The sequence below is a fragment of the Doryrhamphus excisus genome, chromosome 8 (assembly GCF_030265055.1).
Source record: "Doryrhamphus excisus isolate RoL2022-K1 chromosome 8, RoL_Dexc_1.0, whole genome shotgun sequence".
Taxonomy (NCBI): Eukaryota; Metazoa; Chordata; class Actinopteri; order Syngnathiformes; family Syngnathidae; genus Doryrhamphus; species Doryrhamphus excisus.
In genome coordinates, this window is record NC_080473.1 from 778303 (window position 1) to 803745 (window position 25443).

The 25443-nt window shown below is 40.6% G+C and overlaps 1 protein-coding gene across 1 annotated transcript in view; it reads right to left on the reverse strand.

The window, feature by feature from the left end:
• gbe1b (glucan (1,4-alpha-), branching enzyme 1b) overlaps positions 1–25443 on the reverse strand; it is a 94666-nt gene that overhangs the window by 37562 nt on the left and 31661 nt on the right. The window contains exons 7-10 of the mRNA XM_058079408.1: positions 25144–25353; positions 12376–12491; positions 11094–11221; positions 10316–10414 (exon numbers count right to left, since the gene is read on the reverse strand). Coding sequence (XP_057935391.1) covers positions 10316–10414; positions 11094–11221; positions 12376–12491; positions 25144–25353 — 553 coding nt within the window. The remainder of the gene's footprint in view (positions 1–10315; positions 10415–11093; positions 11222–12375; positions 12492–25143; positions 25354–25443) is intronic.

The following is a 25443-nucleotide window of genomic DNA, read 5'->3' on the forward strand; positions in this document are numbered from 1 at the left end:
TGCCTTTTTACTTGGTCCAGTTTTTGCCTTTTTACTTGGTCCAGCTCCTTCACTCATTTTAGTGACCATAAACTTTAGCGAGGGCTTAAAATCTGACGCAATTCGCCGACTAGCTTAGCACTTTGCATCGTTGTTTACGCATGAGCGGTGACCTAAAGGTCAAAATTCAGTTGTCATCTGACTGGTTGTCCTGTATGTCAATCAAGTAACGGGGATGGATGATAGGCTGACATCGTAAGTTCTGCTGCACTTAGAGACGTTGTTTGATTTGATTGGTCGCCCGAAGGGCAACATTCAGTTGTCATCTGAATGGCTGCCCTGTATATCAATCAAGTGACGGCATTGATGCTGGGATGATATTTTTTTAATGTCACGCCGCGATCGACCAGCGATCGACCAGTACCACCTCCGCGATCGACCGGTAGATCGCGATCGACTTAATGAGCACCCCTGGAATAGAGTCACAAACTCCGAATTCTGGGCAAAAATGTGTCTTCTAATGTCCTCCCGCAACCTCCCGACGAGAAAAAGAGGGATTTTGCGTCTGGAGCTCACAGCTTTATGGTGGTATCTCCCAGATGGACGGGGTGTGAGCTATCATAGTGTGCAACATTCCGCTGGCTTGCACCGCTGATGTCAGGGGTGCTTTTGTGGTCACCTGGCAGCAATGTTTTCCGCACAAATTTGAACCTACTTTTGACCTACTTTTGACCTCCTAACGGCCAGTACTTTTCATATCAGTCAGTGATTATGTGAAGAGTTGATAAAACAGTAGTAACACATATCTTAGATAGAAGGCTATAATCATCACACAGCAACTGAACTAAGAATACAGTACCAACAGAGGTTTAAAACATTAATTTTGCTATTTTAACTAAATAAAACATTATTCCCATCTGAGCAGTTGATTGGCCAATGGATGGCAACATTTTGGTTTGGAATCTATATAATTTGCTCTTTCAAAGTATATTTTAAAAGCTTTTTGTCAAATCTAAGACTGTAAAAATATCAGAAACCTACATACACAACCTGACAGATGGCATTTTGGTTGAGATCATTGGGAGTGCGGTCATGGAATATGACACAAAACTCTTTAAAAGTATGCTTTACAAGCTTTTTCTGAAATCTGAGCTGGTAAATATGTCAGAATACAAAACTAGCATACAGTACATATGTGTTCTATACTTCCCTATATTGACTCTATACAACACATATTCAGCAGATGACATTTTGGTTTGATATTTGAGTTACTTCATGTAATATTTCATGAAAAGTCTATAAAAGTACACTTTAGAAGTCTTTTTTTTTTAATAAATTGAAGATGTCAGAATAGCAAAATAAACAACATATTCAAATCCAGCAAATATGGTTTACCATATTTGAGTTAAATTCATCCATCCGTCCATTTTCTATGCCGCTTATCCTGACGGGGGTATGCTGGAGCCTATCCCAGCTGACTTCGGGCTAATGGCAGTTGAATTAAATCATATAATATAATAAGTCGTGTTATATGTCACCATTTTCCAACCAAGTCCTCCCTTTATGTTGATGTTCTTTGCTGTACAACATGCTCGTGTGAACGCTAAGACAACCACAAAATTATTATTTTTTTTTAACAATTTTGTCCAGTTGTTCCCGAAAATGAAACATATTTTTGTATTCTGATTTACACCAAAATCGAATGGATTCCTCCATTTGGTATTTGTGCAATCCAGCAAACAAACCAACAAAACAACATCAAAGCAATTCTTCTTGCTTCGGTTTCTATAGCAACATCCTCTTTCATCGCTCCCTCGTCCTCCTGTTTTGTTTGACTTTTAACAATTGTAGAAAGTGGATGGACATCTTCCTGCATGAAACAACGGAGGCCCAGGAGGGTCATTATCCCATATAAATCCAGGGAGGTGAAGCAGCAGAGGAGGTCAAAAGAAAGCATGGCGCCGCATAAACAAGACGCAGCACATCCTCGCCGCTCGCAGCCTGAATTCTGATGAGTCCGTCTAATTGAAAGGCCCGTTCCACTGTGATGGACACAGCAAAGAGTGTGCAGCAGAAAGAGACAGAGCTGTGTCCACTGATATTTTCATTCAATTATAATAAATGGGGTGAAAGAAAAGAAGAAGAACGGGGACGATTGACTCGGAGGTCAGAGCTCCCGTTTCTAATTCCAGCTGCAAGCGGCTGTAATTGTAAAAAGTACATCTCCATCCACTGTCGCTGCAGGGTAAGGCGCTCGTTCCAGCCGCCATTAGGAGCGACAGCATCTTACGCTCATAATCACGTTGGATCGCCCCCCCCCCGCACCCTCAAAAAAGCAAGCGTCTTATCAGCTCCTATTATGAGGATATCTTCATTTTCCACAGCCTGTTGGGCCTCACACAGCCGCTAAATGACTCACATCAAATGAGTCACGGCGAGGACGGAACGCAGCGTGCGGCCGCGCTCGCGGAAGCACAGATTCACCCAACGTGGTGTCTAGAAATAAACCGCTCTTCATGGCTTTTTTTTTCTTCTCATCCAACCTGTCTTGCCTGATAGCTGAGCTTTGAAATCTGTGAATAAAATTCTCCCTGGGTTGGGTTTTTAAAAAAAATTATATTTACTGTATTTTCCGCATTATAAGATTCACTTAGAAGCTTTAATTTGAATTTCTGTTCTCAATCAGAAATGTGCTCTCTGGTTCTACCATATCTTACTTATTGTGTGGAAATATGGGGTAATAACTATAAAAGCAATCTTCACTTGCTAAATATACTGCAAAAAAGGTCAGTAAGGATAATTCATAATGCCGCCTACAGAGAACATACAAAGTCCTTATTTGTAAAATCACAAATACTTCAACTTGCTGATATAGTTCATCTTCAAACAGCTAAAATAATGCATAAGGCTAAAAATAAGCAATTAGCTAAAAATGTCATCCAATACTTCTCTACAAGAGAGGAGAAATATGATCTCAGGGAAGAAGTACATTTGAAACACTTCTATGCTAGGACTACGTTATGCTAGCCATAGCATTTCAGTATGTGGAATCAAACTATGGAATGGATTGAGTAAGGGAATCAAACAATGCACAACGATGAGCCAATTCAAGAAACAATACAAGCAGTTGATGTTTGCTAAATCCAAGGATGAAGAGTCTTGAACCAGTCATGATGTGCTATATATATCACTATATTGACATGCACTATGGTACACATTATGGCATTGGATGCTCATATCACCGAGTACTTTGGTACAAGACAAAAAATAAAAAAAAATTAAAAATTTCTTAAAAACTAAAAAAAAATTAATAAAAATTAATAAAATAAATTTATAAATAAAATAAATTTGCTAAATCCAAGGATGAAGAGTCTTGAACCAGTCATGATGTGCTATACATATCACTATATTGACACGCACTATGGTACCCATTATGGCATTGGATGCTCATATCACCATATACTTCGGTACGAGGTACATTATTTAAAAAAAAAAAAAAAAAAAAACTACCTTAAACTGTATTATGGAAAGCAGGAAGTGAACAAATGTAACAGTTAGTTATTGTAAAAGTACCAGATGGAGGGGTAGGATTTAATAAGCTTTGCTTCTTCCTACTCCTTTTGGACATGTGGAACTGGGAACTGATTATGGGATGCATTCAATTGTAATCTGATGCATGTTCAAATGAAATAAAACCATTACCAAAAATCGATGGTAAGCCTATATGTGCCCTGTGATTGACTGGCAACCAGTTCAGGGTGTACCCCGCCTCCCGTCTAAAGACAGCTGGGATAGGCTCCAGCAACCCCCGCGACCCTCGTGAGGATAAGAGGTAGAAAATGAATGAATGAATGAATCGAAGGTATGACTGATGTGTGCATTGCGTTCCCTGTAAAAATGTTGTCGTGCTAATTTGGTAAGACCATTGGACGATTTCCTGCTGACACAGAATGTAATATGTACGCCGGCTGTGATAAACCAATCAGAGAACAGGACGTAATACATACAGTACGTACACTTAACCTCCGCCGTGCCTCCGGGGTTGCAAAACAACATTGCGCCCATCTCTCATCTTTAGTTGTGTCATTGCATGGTGACCTTTCAGAAAGGCGCATGTAAACAAGAGATACACGTTATTGCATTTTAAAGTATTAAAAATGTAAGTCATATTTACAAAAATGATGCGTTTTAATGTCGTGCACTAGAGCCGTATTATTTCTCCAAGTCATACGATCCCGGGGAACTCCCGAGTTTAACCCCGCGGGTGTTTCTTGAGCGCCGGTAAAAGAAGGAGCGAGGAAGGTCAGTCGCTCTCCATCTTCAGCACGCCGAGTAACAGCCACCGCTGTGAGCGACCGTCTTGATGAACGATGCGTACACTTGCACAACCGCGCCCTACCCGAGAAGCACGATCAACCGCAGCGTGCGCTATCAAGGTCACATGTGGCTTATTTTTTTTTTGACTTTAGTGAAGTTTGAACACGTTCTTCTTGAAAAGCGGCGTACAGTCGGGGTCTGATTGCTCGACCGTGGCTAAGTCGGAAACATCTTCTCTGGCGGATCTACGCCAGATCTATTTTTGATCAAAGCAAACTAAAACGTATCACAATATGACATCGCTCTGCTCTATGATTAGTCGCAGGAACACAAAGAGGAAGAAGGTCTGAAGCGCCATCTTGTCAAAAACCATTGGGAGCAAACTAAAAAAGCCATGTGACCATCTTCATCATCGGCTAATGTTTTTCCCTTCATGGTGGGCCATTAAGCACTTGAGGGCTGAAGAGGTGAGCTAAAGGGTGCTTCAATGCTTGTTGTTGAAGTTGTTTTGGTGCCGAGAATTTGCCCTCCAGGGTGAACGAGCGCTCTGTGATGGCAGAACAGCCACCCCTTTTCCCCAATTTTCCAAGATTTTCCTTTGTAAATGACTGGTTGTTGGGATCAGCCATTTCAGTTAAATATATCAAATAGCAGACCAACACAATGATAGTTTATAGGATCTACAGATCTACAGAAAGAAATAATTATTTCAACAAAAGTAGGCAGGTGCCTAAATTTGGGCACCCCAAATTTTTTTTTGTAGATCCTCATTTTGCAGGAATAAATGCTTCCTATAGTTTCCAATGAGGGTCTAGATTCTGGTTGAAGGTATTTTTGACCATTCTCCTTTCCAAAACGTCTCCACTTGAGTCAGGTTTGATGGTTTCCAAACATGGACAGCCTGCTTTAAATCAGATTTTCAATAATATTCAGGTCTGGGGATGGAGATGGCCATTCCGGAACGTTGTACTTGTTCCTCTAGAATCCTAGTAGAATTAGAGCAGTGTTTAGGGTCATTGCCTTGTTGGAAGTATCCAGCCCCGCCACAACTTCAACTGTCACTGATTCTTGAACACTGTTGGCAAGAATCTGCTGATACTAACTGGAATCCATGCCACCTTCAACTTGAACTTGAACTTGAAGATCAGCAGTACCTGCACTGGCCACACAGCACCACATAATGATGGAACCACCACCAAATGTTACTGTGGGTAGCAAGTGTTTGTTTTGGAATGCTGTGTTCTTCATCCGCAGTGCATACCGTCCCTTGGTATGTCCAAATAACTCCATTTTGGTTTCATCAGTCCACAGCACCTTATTCCAAAATGAAGCTGGCTTGTCCAAATGTGCTTTAGCATAGCTCAAGCCACATGTGTGCAGAAAAGGCATCTTCCGAATGACTCTGCCAGAATAGCGGAATAGTTGAACGATGCACAGTGACTCCATCTGCACCAAGATCATGTTGTAGGTCTTTGGAGCTGGTCTGTAGGTTGAGTTGGACTGTTCTCACCATCCTTCGCCTCTGCTTATATGACATTGTCTTGGCCTGCCACTCCGGGCCTTAACTAGAATTGTGCTTGTGGTCTTCCATTTCCCCACTATGCTCCTCAGAGTGGAACCTGACAGCTGAAATCTCTGACCTAGCTTTTGAGGCTACCATGGTGCTACTCTTCTGAGAAGATGCAAAGAGGAGAACAACTTGCAATTGGCCACCTTAAATACCCTTTCTCATGATTGGCCAAGGGTCAGTGAGCTTACCAAACAAATGTTGTGTTCCAATAATTAGTGCTAAAGGTATTCTAATCAATAAAACAACAAGGGTGCCCAAATTTAGGCACTGGCCTACTTTTGTTTTTCTATAAATCCTATAAACATCATTCCATTTCTCATCTATCACTATATTGGTCTGCTATACGATATATTTAACTGAAATGGCTGATCCCAACAACCAACAGTGATTTATAAAAGGAAAATCAGGAAAATTATTAGTGGTGGCCAAACTTTTTTGTACCACTGTAAATATTAATTTTACATTTCACTACTGGATGAGAGAGTATCACTTTTTTTGGGACCGAGCAGATTCTTGCAGTATAGGGCCTTAAAACCACATTTTGCAGAGTACACCTGCCTTTCAAGGATCTTTGTTCTGTATCCTGTAAGAATCCTCTTTCCATATACTTTACTAGAGGATCTTTGACTCGTATTTTTGTAGTCTGTCCTTAAAACAGCAGAGCCCTTTCGTCTTTGCCAAAATGCAAGACATTTTACAGTTTTGGTCCTTGAAACCAGCAGATTCCTCCTGTGACATACTTGTAAAGGATCTTTGACAAAAATGTTTGTAGTGGGTCCTTAAAGATAGCAGAGTGTTTCTGTCATATAGAGGATCTTTGGCTACCATTGTTGCAGTATGTCCTTTAAAAAAGCAGAACCGTCCTGTCTTATAGAGGATCTTTGTCTTGCTTCTTACAATTTTGGTCCTTAAAAGCAGCAGACTCCTCCTGTGACATACTTGTAAAGGATCTTTGACTAAAATGTTTGTAGTGGGTCCTTAAAGATAGCAGAGTGTTCCTGTCATATAGAGGATCTTTGGCTACCATTGTTGCAGTATGACCTTGAAAAGAGCAAAACCGTCCTGTCTTATAGAGGATCTTTGTCTTGCTTCTTACAATTTTGGTCCTTAAAAGCAGCAGACTCCTCCTGTGACATACTTGTAAAGGATCTTTGACTAAAATGTTTGTAGTGGGTCCTTAAAGATAGCAGAGTGTTCCTGTCATATAGAGGATCTTTGGCTACCATTGTTGCAGTATGACCTTGAAAAGAGCAGAACCGTCCTGTCTTATAGAGGATCTTTGTCTTGCTTTTTACAGTTTTGGTCCTTAAAAGCAGCAGACTCCTCCTGTCACTTGTAGAGGATCTTTGACTAGTACTTTAGTAGTAGGTCCTTCTTTGAAAAGGTTAAGTGCCTCAAAAATAAATTCCTGTATCTGCACCTTTGTCCAGATTCTCACTAAACATACACGGACTTCTTTGTTGATACACGTACCACCGTTCTAAAATTACTATTCACTTTTCTATGACTGATATTATTATTATTATACATCTACAATGGGCTAAATGGGTTAGTATTCAACCCATTACTATTCAAGTGTTCAGCCAAAGAAAGCCTGGCCTGGCTCTACAAGATGACCTAAGACCGGTGTGGTCCCAGCACATATTCTGAAAGATTCATTGGTCCACCAAACAGGAAGTAGCATCAATTAGCCATTGAAGAGGAAGGTCACCATGAATGAGCGGGTCAGTTGCTTTTATTTTCACGATAACAACGCCCCATTTATTCATATGTCTTTGTTGGAGGAGATAAATAATGACCTTCTTGTTCTGTCGAGAGGACGGGTTAAGGATGGGGGGAAAAGGAAAGAATGAGTGCTGGCTCCATATGAACAAAAAGAAAAGGCTTTTTGTTTTTGTAAAAAGGCTGAATAAAACAAAAATTATATTGAAAGACAAAGCTCTGCTTTATTATTAGTTGGAGCTTCTTTCCTTTACAGTTTGACTTTTTACTCAATTTTTCCAGTTTCTGATGGATTTTTGGTTTAATTTTGTTTCTTCACAGTGTCACGGGCCAATAAAAAAATAAGTTGCGGGTCACAAAAGGCCCTCGGGCACCTTGGACACCCCTGATATACAGTAATCCCTCACCACTTTGAGCTCTGAGGTTCATGCCTTCACTTTCACATTTTTCAAAAATCTACATATGTACACAAATGTACATATTTAAGCAACTTTTACCCATTTGTGGCCATATATTTTGTCTTACTTTAGCTTCTTTTGTCTACTATCTTAAATCTTGTAATAGGAGTGTAAAGGTGACTATAGGGGTGTTATTTCATGTCTCTAATAATGTTCATAAGCTTATTTAGAAGGTTGTAAACAGTTTGTAACAGTCTAATATGTGTTATTTACTCCTATTATGTCTACTATATTGGATAATAGGAGTGTAAAGGTGACTGTAGGGGTGTTATTTCATGTCTAGAGGGCTATAATCATGTTCAAAAGCGTATTTAGAAGGTTGTAAACATCTTTTCTCTGTGCTCTGATATGTCTTACTTTTATTATGTCTACTATCTTGGGTAATAGGAGTGTAAAGGTGACTATAGGGGTGTTATTTCATGTCTACAGAGCTCTATTAATGTTAGAAAGCATGTTTAGAAGGTGGTAAACAGGTTTTCTATGTCTAATATGCCTTATTTTCTCTTATGTCTAACATATTGGGTAATAGGAGTGTAAAGGTTACTATAGGGGTGTTATTTCATGTCTAGAGGGCTCTAATCATGTTCAAAAGCGTATTTAGAAGGTTGTAAACATCTTTTCTCTGTGCTCTGATATGTCTTACTTTTATTATGTCTACTATCTTGGGTAATAGGAGTGTAAAGGTGACTGTAGGGGTGTTATTTCATGTCTAGAGGGCTCTAATCATGTTCAAAAGCGTATTTAGAAGGTTGTAAACATCTTTTCTCTGTGCTCTGATATGTCTTACTTTTATTATGTCTACTATCTTGGGTAATAGGAGTGTAAAGGTGACTATAGGGGTGTTATTTCATGTCTAGAGGGCTCTAATCATGTTCAAAAGCATATTTAGAAGGTTGTAAACATCTTTTCTCTGTGCTCTGATATGTCTTACTTCTTTTATGTCTACTATATTGGGTAATAGGAGTGTAAAGGTGACTGTAGGGGTGTTATTTCATGTCTAGAGGGCTCTAATCATGTTCAAAAGTGTATTTAGAAGGTTGTAAACATCTTTTCTCTGTGCTCTGATACGTCTTACTTCTATTATGTCTACTATATTGGGTAATAGGAGTGTAAAGGTGACTGTAGGGGTGTTATTTCATGTCTAGAGGGCTCTAATCATGTTCAAAAGCGTATTTAGAAGGTTGTAAACATCTTTTCTCTGTGCTCTGATATGTCTTACTTCTATTATGTCTACTATATTGGGTAATAGGAGTGTAAAGGTGACTGTAGGGGTGTTATTTCATGTCTAGAGGGCTCTAATCATGTTCAAAAGCGTATTTAGAAGGTTGTAAACATCTTTTCTCTGTGCTCTGATATGTCTTACTTTTATTATGTCTACTATATTGGGTAATAGGAGTGTAAAGGTGACTATAGGGGTGTTATTTCATGTCTAGAGGGCTCTAATCATGTTCAAAAGTGTATTTAGAAGGTTGTAAACATCTTTTCTCTGTGCTCTGATATGTCTTACTTTTATTATGTCTACTATCTTGGGTAATATGAGTGTAAAGGTGACTATAGGGGTGTTATTTCATGTCTAGAGAGCTCTCATAGCGCTCAAAAGTGTATTTACAAGGTCGTACAGCTGTTCTTTGTTCCACCTGTGGAAAAAACTTCAATTTCTAGATTAGAAATCCTAGTTAGGCGAAGACTTATCACGGTGGGTCTGGGAACAATGAACCATGATAAACAAGTGCTTACTTTATTGCAAATGTCTTCCTTACCGGTGTTCTTATGCATTGTATCACCATTGCTCACCCTGTTCCTTTTATGAGGCACATCATTTTTGAGAAAGGCTGTGGAAAATACATCCTCCTTTGATTTCTTGCATATTTTTGTCTTTGTGTGTTAACCAAATCTCATGTGAGCGCTTTGATCGTCACCTCATCATTTGTGGAAAAAGAGCAAAAGCGGCATAGCGGATGTAACAATACAAAACATAGACTGTTCAGATTAGATCATGCTGGGGTAAAAGCTGAAAGACGGTGAATTTGGAGTTGGATTGTTGACTGGAGGAGCTTTATTATAGGCTGAAAAAGACACCGTGTACCTACACGTACCACTGTGCAGCATACTATGCTATGTGTACTACAATATTTGACAAAAAAAACATTCACGTTTCAGACATTCATGCTTGCATCTGCAAAAGGCAGGCTTGATAAGAATAATGATGAGAAGGACAAAAATGGCTAAAACCAAGCGAGCAATTACAGGAGGAAGTGCATCAGCGTACCTGAATCCATTTGTCAGGAATGGCCATGGCGAGGCGGTAATCAAAGCCAAGCCCTCCCTCCTCCACTCCCCTGCAGAGGGCGGGCATCCCTGACACGTCCTGTGGAAAACTGTGGTTAACTTCTTTTTACGCTTGGAGGTCATGAAGACTCTTATACATCATTACGTGGTTACGTCATACAGCAAATCCCCGCTTTGCTCAGCGGTTTCGTTACGACCAAGATCCAGTCGCATGCTAGCCCACAGGTGTCAAAGCCAAGGTCCGGGAGCCAGATGTGGCCTGTCACATGACTTTATGCGGCCTGCCGGAGTCTTGGAATAACGTGTGTCAATCACGCAATCACCTTTTTCCTTTGACGTGGATGTATTCTTTCTTTTTGTTCTTCTAAGTTCTTCTTCTTCTATTTTTTTATTGTACATTGTAAATATATCAGCTCACAAGAAAACTAAAAATACAAAACAGTAAAATATCAAGTGTACAGAGCCTTTTTGAGTTAGAAATATTTTAGTAGCATAACATTTAAAAGTAAAAAAAAAATAAATTGTGCTGCTGCTGTTTTTTTGTTGTACTATTTTTAAAATGTAAAATCGGCCACACATTGGACACGCCCGCCTTAGTGTGCGATGTGGCTGTGCTCAACAAGCATGACATGCCATGGACTACAGCGTGATGTGCTAACGACACCGATGAATACTTAAGGAAGCAATGAAGCCTAATGATGAAGCGTCCTTGGCTAATAGCAGCTGCGGGCGGTGTCATTGCAAAGGAGGACTTTTACCTCTGCGATGGTGATGCAGTCGGGGTAGAGGGTGTGTAGGATGTGATTGGCCAACATCAGGTACACCAGAGAGTCTTCATCCACGTGGAGGCCAAAGTACTCGCTGTAGTCCCCGGAGAAGCCGGTTCCTTCCCAGGAAAGAAGCATTTTTAGCCGGTAAAAAAGGTCCCAAACTGGGCCTAACCCCAAAATGAATTTTTAAAAATCTTAATATTATGAGATTATTGTCATTTCTTCTGTTTTTTGAAAGAAAATATTTTCAGCTATTTCAACTTTGTCCTTGTAATATTTTTACTTTATTGCCAAAATCTTATAAATTTTACTCAAACTAATTTTCCAAAAATTACAACTTTTTAAAATATTTTTTCTGTAATATTTTAATTCTATGGTATTAAAATGGCATTTGTTTTTTTTTACTTAATTGTATGAGTTTATTCTATTCTCATTGGAATATGACTTTTGATATTTTGACTTTATTCATAAGAAACAGAAGCTATTATTTTCCCCATTTCTGCCGTCATTTGTGAAAGAAAATATTTTTCAGCTATTTCAACGTTTTTATTGTAATATTTTGACTTTATTGCCATAATGTTAACTTTTTCCCCAACCTAATTTTCTAAGTTTCTCCTAATATTACGACTTAAAAACAATAAACTATTTTTCCTTTAACATTTCAACTCTGTGTTACTAAAATAACATTTTTTCTGATAATTTTCCAAATTTTTTCTCAGAAAATTGCTAATTTTTTCTTGTTAAAATTGTTACTTTATTCTGACAAAGTTGGTTTTTTTTTTACATTTCTGCAGTCGGCTTTCTTTTTATTACTTTCAAGTATTCCAACTTTTGTAAATTTTGATCTTTATTCCCATGTTTTGAGTTTATTCTCATAACTTTTCCCCCAACCTCATTTTCCAAAAATTTAATTTGACTTAATTTGTGGTTTTGTTTGTTTCTCCTCATATGAAATGTCCCCACTAAGGGATGAATAAAGGTATAAAGGCATATCTATCTATATATGTAAAGGTATATAAATGTTACTACTAAAACATTATTTTTCCTTATAATATTATGATGTTATTCTCCTTTTTCACCCTGAATATTTTGACTATTTGGGGGGGTAAAATTCCAGCTCATTGTTGCATTTTGGGAGTTTTTAAAAACTTTTCTTGTTAATTATATTATTGGAATGTGCCACATGCCAATAAATAAACAGCCACGGGCCCCAAATGGGCCGTGGGCCACACTTTGAACCCCCCCTAGTGGTAGCTGTTTTGAATCCTACCTATTCCGTGGTGATGGTACAGCATGGACGTGACGCCGTCGAATCGGAAGCCGTCAAACTTGTACTCCTCCATCCACCAGCGCAGGTTGGATAGCAGGAAGCGCATCACTTCCCAGCTAACAGGAACACACACAGCCAAGGTCAGAAGCAGCAGCCGGAGCTCTGAATTATTCACACGGCTCATCATTGCACTTTGAACAGTAGAAATGAATTTGCAGCGCTGCAGGACATTCAGGTATTGATGACCAAAGTGTGTTGATATCGTACGCAGCGTGGAGGCGGGAGGAGGCGGGAGGCGGCGGGAGGCGGCGGATGGCGTTTTCATCAACCGACGTTCAGCTTTTCCTTGCTTGTCCATCAGAGCGACGGCGTGACCTGCGGTCAGCGTCGAGCACGGTGCCGAACAGAGAGGATTGGGCGCTCCACTCGGGTAAACAAACACCATGTGTGGGGTAGTGAAGGCGGGGGGATGGGGGGGGGGTTTCTATTTACTTTGCCGCGTGTTCTTAAACGCCTGACGAGCCAACAAGAAGCGACAACACGCTACCACAAATGGAGGAGCGCTGCCTGAGCAGGAGTTGTGTGGATGGGGGGGGGGCATACACAAGCTGCCCCCTCACCCAACCAGATGCAGATATGCTGAAGATTATCTCAGCTTTGTCATATCGATTTTTCAACCTAAATTTAAAAAAATTCCAACTTTATTCATTCATTCATTCATTTTCTACCGCTTTTTCCTCACGAGGGTCGCGGGGGTGCTGGAGCCTATCCCAGCTGTCTTTGGGCGAGAGGCGGGGTACACCCTGGACTGGTGGCCAGCCAATCACAGGGCACATATAGACAAACAACCATTCACACTCACATTCATACCTATGGACAATTTGGAGTGGCTAATTAACCTAGCATGTTTTTGGAATGTGGGAGGAAACCGGAGTACCCGGAGAAAACCCACGCATGCACGGGGAGAACATGCAAACTCCACACAGAGATGGCCGAGGGTGGAATTGAACCCTGGTCCTCCTAGCTGTGAGGTCTGGCGCTAACCACTCAACCGCCGTGCAGCCTCCAACTTTATTTTTACACTTAAAAATTTTACTTCTTAACATCTTTTTTATAATATTCTTGTTAAATTACAGCCTTAAAAAATTCCCAAATATTTCACTCTTCTTGAAATTTTTTTTAAATTTTTGCGGTGTGGCAAAAAAAAAAAAAAAAAAATTTAGAAGCCAAAATTTGTGAATGTTGAATCCCACAACGTTGGACCACAACGTTTGTGGGTGTTCCAGAATGGATCCAGCAAGCGAGTGTGAAGAAATGGATAGAAATCCAGTATTTACAATGGACGCACTTCCAGCAGCGATATTACGTGCCCCCCCCGACCCCTCCCCCAAAGCATGTTTTTCCGTCACCGCTGCCTGCTTTAGCAATAGAGGCCAGTGTTGTTTACAATTTGCTTGTGCATTAAAACAGCGCAGACTGAGCGATGACTTCATTGAGCGCGTATCTGCCGCGGGACCGCCACATCCGACTACGCGGCCTGTAATTGGGCTTGATGATGAATGGCGTCGCGGCTCCTAATGTGGCAGGACGCTTCCATGGCGGGGCCTGCTAGCTCTGCCTGACTATTATCTCCATCCCAGAGGATGCGGTGTCGGAGTCTTTGTTGGCCGTGTGCGGCGGAGCGGAGGACCTAATCTATTTATCACAAGGTCTGTGCGACCACCCGGCCTCGCCGCCACTGTCGGATCACGCCGAGTCCCCTCGTGTTCCTCCTCCAGGGAAGAGGGAAGCGTTGATGTAACATTTGGCTTCACACCTGTCAACTCACGCTGGGGTTGGACATCTCTGAGGATGAGGCTGCACATAAGAAGAAAAAAAAAAAAAAAAAAAAAGCAGCAGGACTGGTTAAAACCTGCCCTCAGTCGTATATTTGAGGAGCGAGCGAGGGATTATTAAAAGCAAGAGCTGTTAAGTGTGGGGATGGATGTGGCAGTTTGAGACGTTATTGGAGTTCTGCCCGAGTCTGATGCCGGGCCTCTTGGCTGCTGCTGCTGCTGCTGCAACAGCTTTTTTGACATGATGAAATAGGCCCTAATCGAATACAAAATGTCAAACTGCTTCCTCGCCGCCGCCGCCGCCGCTGCAGCGTCACGGCCCGGGAAAGTAAATCTGCGCCTAAATAGAGGTTGAGGAGGGTCAAGTGAGAAAGTAAGCAAAGCTACTTTTCGAACATTCGTAGCAGCACAAAGCAGCGCTGACTCGCCCCGCTGCGGCCTTGATGTACACTTTTACTCCACCAACATCAAACTGTAATCTACAGGAAACAGGGATTTTCTTCCACTTGAAACAACAACAAATGTGCTCCTTGGAATTCCTTCACGGGGAGTCACCAATAACTTGTCAGTATGTGATCAGTCAGGTCAAATGGCAGCATTCATGTACCGCTTTGTCTGTCTTTATGCGTCACTCATCCTGCTGTTTCTCCTCCAGCGTTGGCATTTCACACTCCAATAGTAGAAAGTAATAATAATAATAATAATACATTTTATTTGTATAGCGCTTTTCAAGATACTCAAAGACACTTTACAAAAGAATGAAGTTGAATAGAGCAAGTAGAATGGATGCTCACACATTCGTGAGTCGGAATATTTGGGTAAAAAACAACAAAAAAACCAAACATAATTTACATGTTTTTTTTTTGTTTTTTTTTCCCCAAGAAAATTATTTTCAAATTCATTTTCTTTTTTTAATGTTTTTTTTTTCCTACATTTTTGTCTAAAGCCATGGTATGATGCACATTCACCATTCAGAATTTATGACCCTGCAAATGTGCAGATTTTTGGTCCAAAAAAATTATTCCAAAGATTTTTCCTTTAAAAATGCATTTATTAAGGAGACCGGGGTTCAATTCCACCCTCGGCCATCTCTGTGTGGAGTTTGCATGTTCTCCCCCCGTGCATGCGTGGGTTTTCTCCGGGTACTCCGGTTTCCTCCCACATTCCAAAAACATGCTAGGTTAATTGGTGACTCCAAATTGTCCATAGGTATGAATGTGAGTGTGAATGGTTGTTTGTCTATATGTGCCCTGTGATTGGCTGGCCACCAGTCCAGGGTGTACCCCGCCTCTCGCCCGAAGACAGCTGGGATAGGCTCCAGCACCCCCGCGACCCTCGTGAGGAAAAGCGGTAGAAAATGAATGAATCATTTACAAGTTTTTTTTCCAAGAAAATTATTTTCAAATTCATTTTCTTTTTTTGTAATGTTTTTTTCCTACATTTTTGTCTAAAGCCATGGTATGATGCACATTTACCATTCAGAATTTATGACCCTGAAAATTTGCAGATTTTTGGTCCAAAAAAATAATGATTCTAAAGATTTTTCCTTTAAAAATGCATTTATTATTATATGTTTTCACATTTTCTATAAAGCCATGGTAGGAATGGCATTGACTACATTTATGATTCAGCATTTATGAGGCTCCACATTTGCATATAAAAAGATTTACAACTTTTTTCCTTTAGAATTTTTTTTTTATGTATTTCTTTTTTACCTCTGGAGCCAATAATTGAAAAAAAAATGCCCTTTGTAAATTGTACATTTTTTTGTTTATTATAATTTTTTTTTCTTTTCCGTTTTTTGGTCTTTTTTTTAAAGTTTTCTTAAAAAAAAAGTTTGAATTCATTGAATTGTTTTATTTTTCCTGTAAAGCCATGTCAAGCCATTTCCTGTCAAGCACTTTATGACTGTATACTGTAGATTCCCGCACATTTAGAACAGATTTGCATACCTGCATATTTCAACCCCCCAAATTGAGAATAGGCTCTTTTGCCGTAGAAAGCCATCTGGTTCAGCATCGAGTGGGTGATAATTCTACAGATGTGACAATGCAGGAGAAATGGAGAGCATGTAGCTGTGGCTGCACCAGTGTTCAAATGGGCACGTGTTGATGTTTTTATGCTTCACTTGAGGAGTCATGAAGTGTGAGATTGCAAGTCGGGCAGTGAGCCTCGTCACTTGAAAGGACAGGAAGTCTGTTATGATGTGCATTCCAGCCGTATTGTCCTGAGCACTTCCTACCCCTTCTGTGGTAGCGTAACAAAAAAAACAAACACAGAAAGCCAAAGAAAAAGCACTTTGACGCTTGAGTTGTCCTAGTTTAGAAGAGGCAGCTTAAGGCAGCTTTGGAGGTGGGTTTTTGGGCTCATTTTGGTTTCCACTGTGGAGACGGCATATTTATGAGCTAGCAAGCGGAGTCGCCAGTGGAATAACACGCTTCCCTTCAGCTCATCTTCATGCTCGGTTGCGCCTTATCAGGTTTTATTTCCGCCCTGCAGACAAACACGACTGCGACCCCCGTTTAATGCGCTGTGCCCGAGGTCGCGGGCGGACGGAGGAGGTGGGGAAGATTCTACACCACGGGGTCAAGCTGTCACCACGGCAGAGGGAAGGTTGTGAGAAAGCTGCAGGTCAGATGAGCGCATGACGATGAATGATGCAGGACAAGGACAAATAGTGATGTCTTTTCATGCATATTAAGGATCAACCTATTCGCTGTTTATGGTGATATGTGCTGTTGCCTTCATCATTATTGCTAAGCAGGGCGAACAGACCACAGCAGCCTATCTACTGTCTGGCTGTTATTACATGTCTATAGGGCTCAATAATGTTAAAAACATATTTAAAAAGGTCCTAAACAGGCTTTATAAGCAATAATATATTTGATATTATCTTATTATATTTACTATATTGAGTGTAAAGATGACCATAGGGGTGTTATTTCATGTCTAGAGGGCTCTAATAATATCAAAAACATATTTCGAAGGTCTTAAACAGGCTTTATAAGCAATAATATGTTTTATTTTCTCTTATTATGTCTACTATAATGGTTGACAGGAGTGGAAAGATGACTATAGGGGTGTTATTTCATGTCCAGAGGGCTCTATTAATATTAAAAACATATTTTGAAGGTCCTAAACTGGCTTTATAAGCAATAATATCTTATTTTCTCTTATTATGTTTACTATAATGGGTCACAGGAGTGTAAAGATGACCATAGGGGTGTTATTTCATGTCTAGAGGGCTCTAATAATATTAAAAACATATTTCGAAGGTCTTAAACAGGCTTTATAAGCAATAACATGTTTTATTTTCTCTTATTATGTCTACTATAATGGTTGACAGGAGTGGAAAGATGACTATAGGGGTGTTATTTCATGTCCAGAGGGCTCTATTAATATTAAAAACATATTTTGAAGGTCCTAAACTGGCTTTGTAAGCAATAATGTCTTATTTTCTCTTATTATGTTTACTATAATGGGCCACAGGAGTGTAAAGATGACCATAGGGGTGTTATTTCATGTCTACGGGGCTCTAATAATATTAAAAACATATTTTGAAGGTCCTAAACAGGCTTTATAAGCAATAATATGTCTTATTTTCTCTTATTATGTCTACTATAATGGTTGACAGGAGTGGAAAGATGACTATAGGGGTGTTATTTCATGTCTAGAGGGCTCTTATAATATTAAAAACACATTTTGAAGGTCCTAAATAGGGTTTATAAGCAAAAATATGTCTTATTTTCTCTTATTATGTCTACTATATCAGGTGACCAGAGTGTAAAGATGACCATGGGGGTGTTATTTCATGTCTACGGGGCTCTAATAATATTAAAAACATATTTTGAAGGTCCTAAACAGGCTTTATAAGCAATAATATGTCTTATTTTCTCTTATTATGTCTACTATAATGGTTGACAGGAGTGGAAAGATGACTATAGGGGTGTTATTTCATGTCTAGTCTAGAGGGCTCTTATAATATTAAAAACACATTTTGAAGGTCCTAAATAGGGTTTATAAGCAAAAATATGTCTTATTTTCTCTTATTATGTCTACTATATCAGGTGACCAGAGTGTAAAGATGACCATAGGGGTGTTACTTCATGTCTACAGGGCTCAAATAATATTAAAAACATATTTTGAAGGTCCTAAACAGGCTTTATAAGCAATAATATTTCTTATTTTCTCTTATTATGTCTACTATGATGGTTGACATGAGTGGAAAGATGACTATAGGGGTGTTATTTCATGTCTAGAGGGCTCTAATAATGTTAAAAACATATTTAGAAGGTCCTAAACAGGCTTTATATGCAAAGGTATGTCTTATTTTCTCTTATTATGTCTACTATATCGAGTGACCAGAGTGTAAAGATGAACATAGGGGTGTTATTTCATGTCTAGAGGGCTCTTATAATATTAAAAACACATTTTGAAGGTCCTAAACAGGCTTTATAAGCAACAATATGTCTTATTTTCTCTTATTATGTCTACTATGATGGGTGACAGGAGTGTAAAGATGACTATAGGGGTCTTATTTGGTGTCTAGAGGGCTGTAGTAATGTTAAACCTTGTATGTAGAAGGTTGTAAATGGGGTTTCTAAGCTCTAACTATGAACATATTCTATTTATAAATGAGGAATCTGAACAGCTGTGGGGTCTGGAACCAATGAATTAACAGTGATAAATGCGGGATTAGTGCATACTTAAAGAGCTGGCTGAATATTGAATGAAGTTCCAATCTGACGCTGATCCAAATAGAATTGTTTGCAAAGTTCTCCCATGTTCTGTGCTGTTTTTTTTTTTTTTTAAACATATCAATCCTTCTCAATAGCTAAAAAAAAGTGTGGTGTGACTGAAGCAGAGAAAAAAAGTTGTGTTTGCTGGCCGCTGACAGAATAACGTGGTCATATGTTGCACCACATTGTCAAACAGACGTGCAGGCAGTCTGCTGGGAGCCCCCCCTCCTGTCTTGGTGGGCTTTGGTGCTGCTATTTGGTTCTGCCTGGCTCTCGCTAAGCATCCCGGGAAAAATATCTTTTGTCGCTTAAGAGACAAAATGTGATACGATGGTTTCCCTTTTGCTCGCGCCTACGGGGAGCACGTGGCAGCCTTTCAGGTTCATGCAGCCAACACTTAGAAATACATTATGTAGATCCACTCTGCTTTAACTCAACATCTAAAGAAAAGAACGCTTACGTTCGGAACTCTTCCCTGGGTTCAGTTTTTGTTTTCCATTCAGGTTTGACTTTAGGAAAACATTTTCGTCCATCTAACTCCGTTATTCGGCAGGATAGCTAAAGGTTCTGTTGGAGATCTGTAGCAGATCTAAAGATTGGAATATTCATTCATTCATTTTCTACCGCTTTCTCCTCACGGGGGTCGCGGGGTTGCTGGAGCCTATCCCAGCTGTCATCGGGCGAGAGGCGGGGTACACCCTGGACTGGTGGCCAGCCAATCACAGGGCACATATAGACAAACAACCATTCACACTCACATTCATACCTATGGACAATTTGGAGTCGCTAATTAACCTAGCATGTTTTTGGAATGTGGGAGGAAACCGGAAAACTGAACAAGCAAACAACAAGCAAACTCCACACAGAGATGGCCGAGGGTGGAATTGAACCCTGGTCTCCTAGCTGTGAGGTCTGCACGCTAACCATGCCGCCCAGATTGGAATATAGAAAATGTAAATATTAAGGCGCTCGGGCCCATTTTAGGTCCAGTAAGAATCAAATTTGATTTAAATGCTAGCAAGTAATTCTCCAACAGGACGCAAGGGGACCTCATGGTTAGCATGTCAGTCATACAGACAGGTAAATCTCCAATAAATGCCATATTTCTAAATTAATTGCACACTGCTTTCATCGTATGCACCTGTCTTATTCCAGTGGGAAGGCCAATAAGTGTTCCCAAACCACGGAGGAGGCTTCTCCTTGTAACGATCGCTCACCAAAGGCTAAACTCGATATGTTAACCAAGTAGCCGAGCGATGCCATAAACACTTCCGGCCCGTCATTCAATGCACACCGTGTGGGAAGCACTACGCCTGTGTTCCGTGACCAAAGAAATCCGTCGGGTGTCCGTGTACACTCCTAATAAGGAGTTTGGAAAAAGTGCTTTGGAGTAATCAAAGCATCTGCTTCAAGCTGATGTTTACGACGCAAGTGTTTGAGTTACACCCATTCCGCCAGTTGCTTCATGTAACAGCAGCAGAAGACGATCACCCCGTGTACAGATCATTAAGAAATCTAAAAACCACGTACAGCACAATCCCGTCAGAGAGGGAATAATTATTCCTTTGTGCTGCGGCGCAGCATGGGAACGCGCTGAGGAGTTAAAAGCTTACATTTCAAAAGCCTGGCGGTGGGCCTTCTTCCCGTATCTCGCCAATCCACCGGTAGATTGAAGTCAAACCATTCCGGGGAGGTGGTCGGATTACAAGTTCCTCAGAAACTCTCTCATCTGGAGCGCCCTGACCCGATGGAAAGGTTTGGTTTCTTGGGCTGCCAGCTCGCGGACGTGCCAGACCGCCGCCTCCACTGACTTGGCCGGCGTCTCAAGGTGACTTTGGCATCTTCGAACGAAACATCGGCCAATGAATTAGGCTGACATCCCCCCCATGTTGTCAGCACGCACTCGTACAAGCGCGTACGTTGCACATTCGGATGGCTTTCGGAGTTTGGGAAAAGGATTTATCTGCTAGGAAAACATATTGTCCTTCAATATTTTCAAGGGTGTTTGAGCGCCACGCAAATGCTCCGGAAAATTGAAATGAATAATTAATCTTGTTCAATTTATTAGAAGGCGGCGGTCCAAGTTTTTTTGGGGGGCGAGATAGTAAAACCTCACAAAGTCAAGCAGCTGTACATGTATTCAGATTTTTCCGTACGGAACACAGTGTACCGTTCCCATACATTCCTTTATTTGGGATTTTTTTTTTCAATTCAATACATTTCCAACTACCTGTCAGCCGTCAGGCATTTTAACGGGACTGCCTGTTGTTCCAACATCGTGGCTTCACACACCTCATACACACCAGGCCTGCCAGAGGAGAAGACCACGTAGCAGGAGGGATCAGTGTTGCCAACACGGCAACTTAGTAGCTATATTTAGCAAGTACACAAAGCTTTGCTAAACGTGGTTAATTGGTTCCAGACCTGAGCATCCTTGGTGAAATTCCCAGAAGCAGAACTCCTTATTTTGTAGTTGGAGCATAGAAAAGCCGTTTATGACCTTCCAAATACACTCTAAAAAGTAATTTAGAGTATCTGCTGACACCACTTGATTTAATACATAAATGCAATGTCAAAAATGTAATTAATTGATTTAGATAAACTTTCCAAGTTGATCACTTTATTTTTTAAGTTATGTTCAAACAATAATGTTGGCTATTACATGAACTTAATTTTGCATGTCATATACACTCAAATTTTATTGTTGGTAAGCTTAAAACAAATTTCAAGTTGCCATGACTTAATAAAATTAGCTTGGTAACATAATTTCTCTCAACATTAACCTTTCCATTTTAAGTTCCATCTCCTATATGTAAATATATATAAGTTATCGCTACTTAAAAAGCTGTGTGCAGTGTTATTATAATTAAGTAGACAACAAATTAAACTACTTAAAATGATTAAGTCAGTTGACTTAACATATTTTTTGGAGTTACAAACTTAAAAACTTGTCCCTATGACAACAATTATTCAGTAAGCATTACTTAAAATAAGCTTTGAGTAAAGAGGAAAAGCTAATTTGTGCAATGCAATATTGTTTGTTGGTTCAAAGCAATTTCAAATTAAGTTGTCGTAACTAAGAAAGACGAATGGAAACTGTTGCGTCGATTTTTTTTTTGTTGAGGCTAAACATTTATTTTTTGAGTGTATGTCTTTTTTTTTACATTATTAGAGCCATCTAGACATGAAATAACACCCCTACAGTCACCGTTGCACTCCATTACTCATTATAGTAAACATAATAAGAGAAAATAAGCCATAATATATGCTTAAATGTCACCATCCTTGCACTTCCTGCTATGGCTATTGTCTGACCAATAGCCATAGCTATAGCTGAAATATTACTGACACCTAGTGACCACTATAGAATACTACATCAATGACGGAATGCATCTTCTGAATGTCTTATGTTGGTATTTTACTACTACTTAGCTTAGATTTTTATGCTTGCAAACGCGGCTGCACGATAGACGAGTTGTTCGCGAGCAAGCCGCACAGCTAGGAGACCAGAGTTCGATTCCAGCCAATGTATTTCTGAAAAACCGTGATAGAATGAAGCCGTGATGTCGGAAGTGCAAAGCAGCGAGGGCGTTTCACCCAAACAAACTTCCACAACCTGAATTTGTTAAGTTTTTCACTGCGGTGTGCATCCACAAATGTTTTATTTACCGCACAGTCAAAAAAAAAAACAAAACCCCAAAAAAACCCATCAAATTGTTATTCAGCAGCTGTGAAAAGACTCCCAGCCTGGAAGTGATGTTTGCAAAGCCAGGCCCTTGGAATACTGATAGCAGATGCCGTGTTTGCCTCGGAGGTGCGTGGACTTAACAAATGAGATCTATCCAAACACGGAGGTCTCCAGTGAAACTCGTGCGGCCAAAGACGACAAAGCAACAAAAAGCGTTGCACGATAAAAGCCAACAGAAGCGACAAAGACCGTGCGGCGGGGAAAGTGAAGCAGATCCCGGGCTGGATAGCCGCTATCAGCCGGCGTCTGTCAAACTAATAAGACGATGGCGGTGGTGCCGTGATGGCCGATAGCGACGGTGCTCGATTAAAAACAGCCTGCGTTTCACTTTCACGCTAGCTTTGACGCTACCCCGCCAGGTGGAATTTCCTCAAACAAAGATGTCCGAACAGACAAACCAGCTCGCTGTGAAGCTCCGCTGGGCTTTCACAAACGACTCCTTGCGTGCCTCCTCTCCCCCCTCGGTGGAGCCATATGTCTCCACTGTGTCTAATGAGCGCCGCTGATTGGACATCCCTGTAACTGATGAAAGTGCAACCTTGCCCTCTTCTTATTGCCCCCAAGCCGGACACTAAGCACTGCGGAATGTATTGAAAACTGCTGCCACTGACATGGAAAAGGCTTTTTGGACTCCTTTAGGACGCTTATTAACAGAAAGAACTCTGGCAAGCACGTGAAAATATCAACATTACGACCGGAACACCAAATCATCATGCATTGCCTCTCTGCAAAATATGGAAAATGGCAAAGAAAGCAAGCTAGTTGTCTTGCGTGTGACCTTGAACGCATCGCCGCCTATCATATGAAAGAGGATCTAATAAAAATGCAGGAATGTGAGCTCCACTCCGGTTCGCATTTATCAGTTTGTTCGACAAAACTTATGTTGTACTGATGATGACACAGTGTGTTCTCTTTATTGCTTTACTCTCACTTGCTTTGCCTTCACTCATGTTGTCGCTGCAGTTGATAGCAAATTAGCGCGCAGACCTCACAGCTAGGAGACCGGGGTTCAATTCCACCCTCGGCCATCTCTGTGTGGAGTTTGCATGTTCTCCTTGTGCATGCGTGGGTTTTCTCCGGGTACTCCGGTTTCCTCCCACATTCCAAAAACATGCTAGGTTAATTAGCCACTCCAAATTGTCCATAGGTATGAATGTTAGTGTGAATGGTTGTTTGTCTATATGTGCCCTGTGATTGGCTGGCGACCAGTCCAGGGTGTACCCCGCCTCTTGCCCGAAGACAGCTGGGATAGGCTCCAGCGCCCCTCGCGAGGAAAAAGCGGAATGACTGATCCCAATAACATTTATAAAAGGAACATTTTTAAATTACGAGGGTGCCCAAACTTTTTCATACCACTTTACATACACACACACACAGTATATTAAACATTATTTTTGTTTTTTAAGGAAAAATAAATAAATACAAATATCACAGTGCATCTTTTGAATTTTTGGAAGTTGTCGTTCAGCAGTCATTAAAATTTCTTCAATGTCAGTAAGTATGAATTCATTCATTCATTCAACACCCCTGCCTTTATAGCTCTTTGTCAGGATTGAACATGTGACATAATATATAGAGCATAAAATGACCTTCCAAATACTCTTTAACATTATTAGAGATCCCCAGAAATGAAATAACATCCCTACAGTCACATTTTCACTCCTTTTTCACAACATTATATACATTCATTCATTCATTCATTCATTTTCTACTGCTTATCCTCACGAGGGTCGCGAAGGGTGCTGGAGCCTATCCCAGCTGTCTTCGGGCAAAAAGCAGGGTACACCCTGGACTGGTGGCCAGCCCATCACAGGGCACATATACACAAACAACCATTCACACTCACATTCATACCTATGGACAATTTGGAGTCTCCAATTAACCTTAACAAGCATGATGTATCACGAAAAATAGCTTACATTAGCATACATGCTCAACCTACGAAGTCTAATGAACTGAAGAACCTCCTTTGTGGTCTACAATCACCAGTCCTCTGCAGGGCCTTCAATTAGCACTCGGTCATTAGATCAGATTAGATTCTAATTTATTGTCATTCACCGTGCCAATTACACAGTACATGAAATGCAGTTTGGCATCGAACCAGAAGTACAATAAACAGCAAGCTGTGGCTGTAGGCAACCCCGTGGTATAGTTTTATGAATGCCATGAGAAGGCGTTTCCCGAGTGGCTGTTCATCAGCATTATTAATGCTGACTCGGCACTTCGATCCATACAAGTTTGACCCTTGGTTCTGTTGCTTGTATATTTGTTTATAAACAACCAACCATGTGGTCAGAGATAAGTTTTTCTTTTCCCACTTTCTCATGCACTCCAAATCATTATTGAAGTAAAAGAAATAATATAAAGTAGCTTGTTGGACGTCATAATTGGTGAATAAGAAGCAAATGTTAAAATTGAGATGAAGTCCAAAACAGAAAGGAAGTACCTGGAGTAATTGAAGAGGCGGCTGTCCCACAGGCTGTGCTCCCCCCGTGGAGGCGAGTGGAAGTAGCAGGAGTCGGACCCGTCAAAGCTGTTGAGGCCGTCCTCTGTGTTTTTGGACGCGTGGCTGTGGACGACATCCAGCAGCACCACGATGCCCAACGAATGCGCCACATCGATCAGCTGCTTTAACTCGTCCGGGGTGCCGTAGCGGCTGGGAACACAAATGGAGAGAAATGCTTTCATCGTCTTTGATGGTTTAGTCTGGATGGAGCGTCACTGGCCATAAATTTGGCGTCATTCA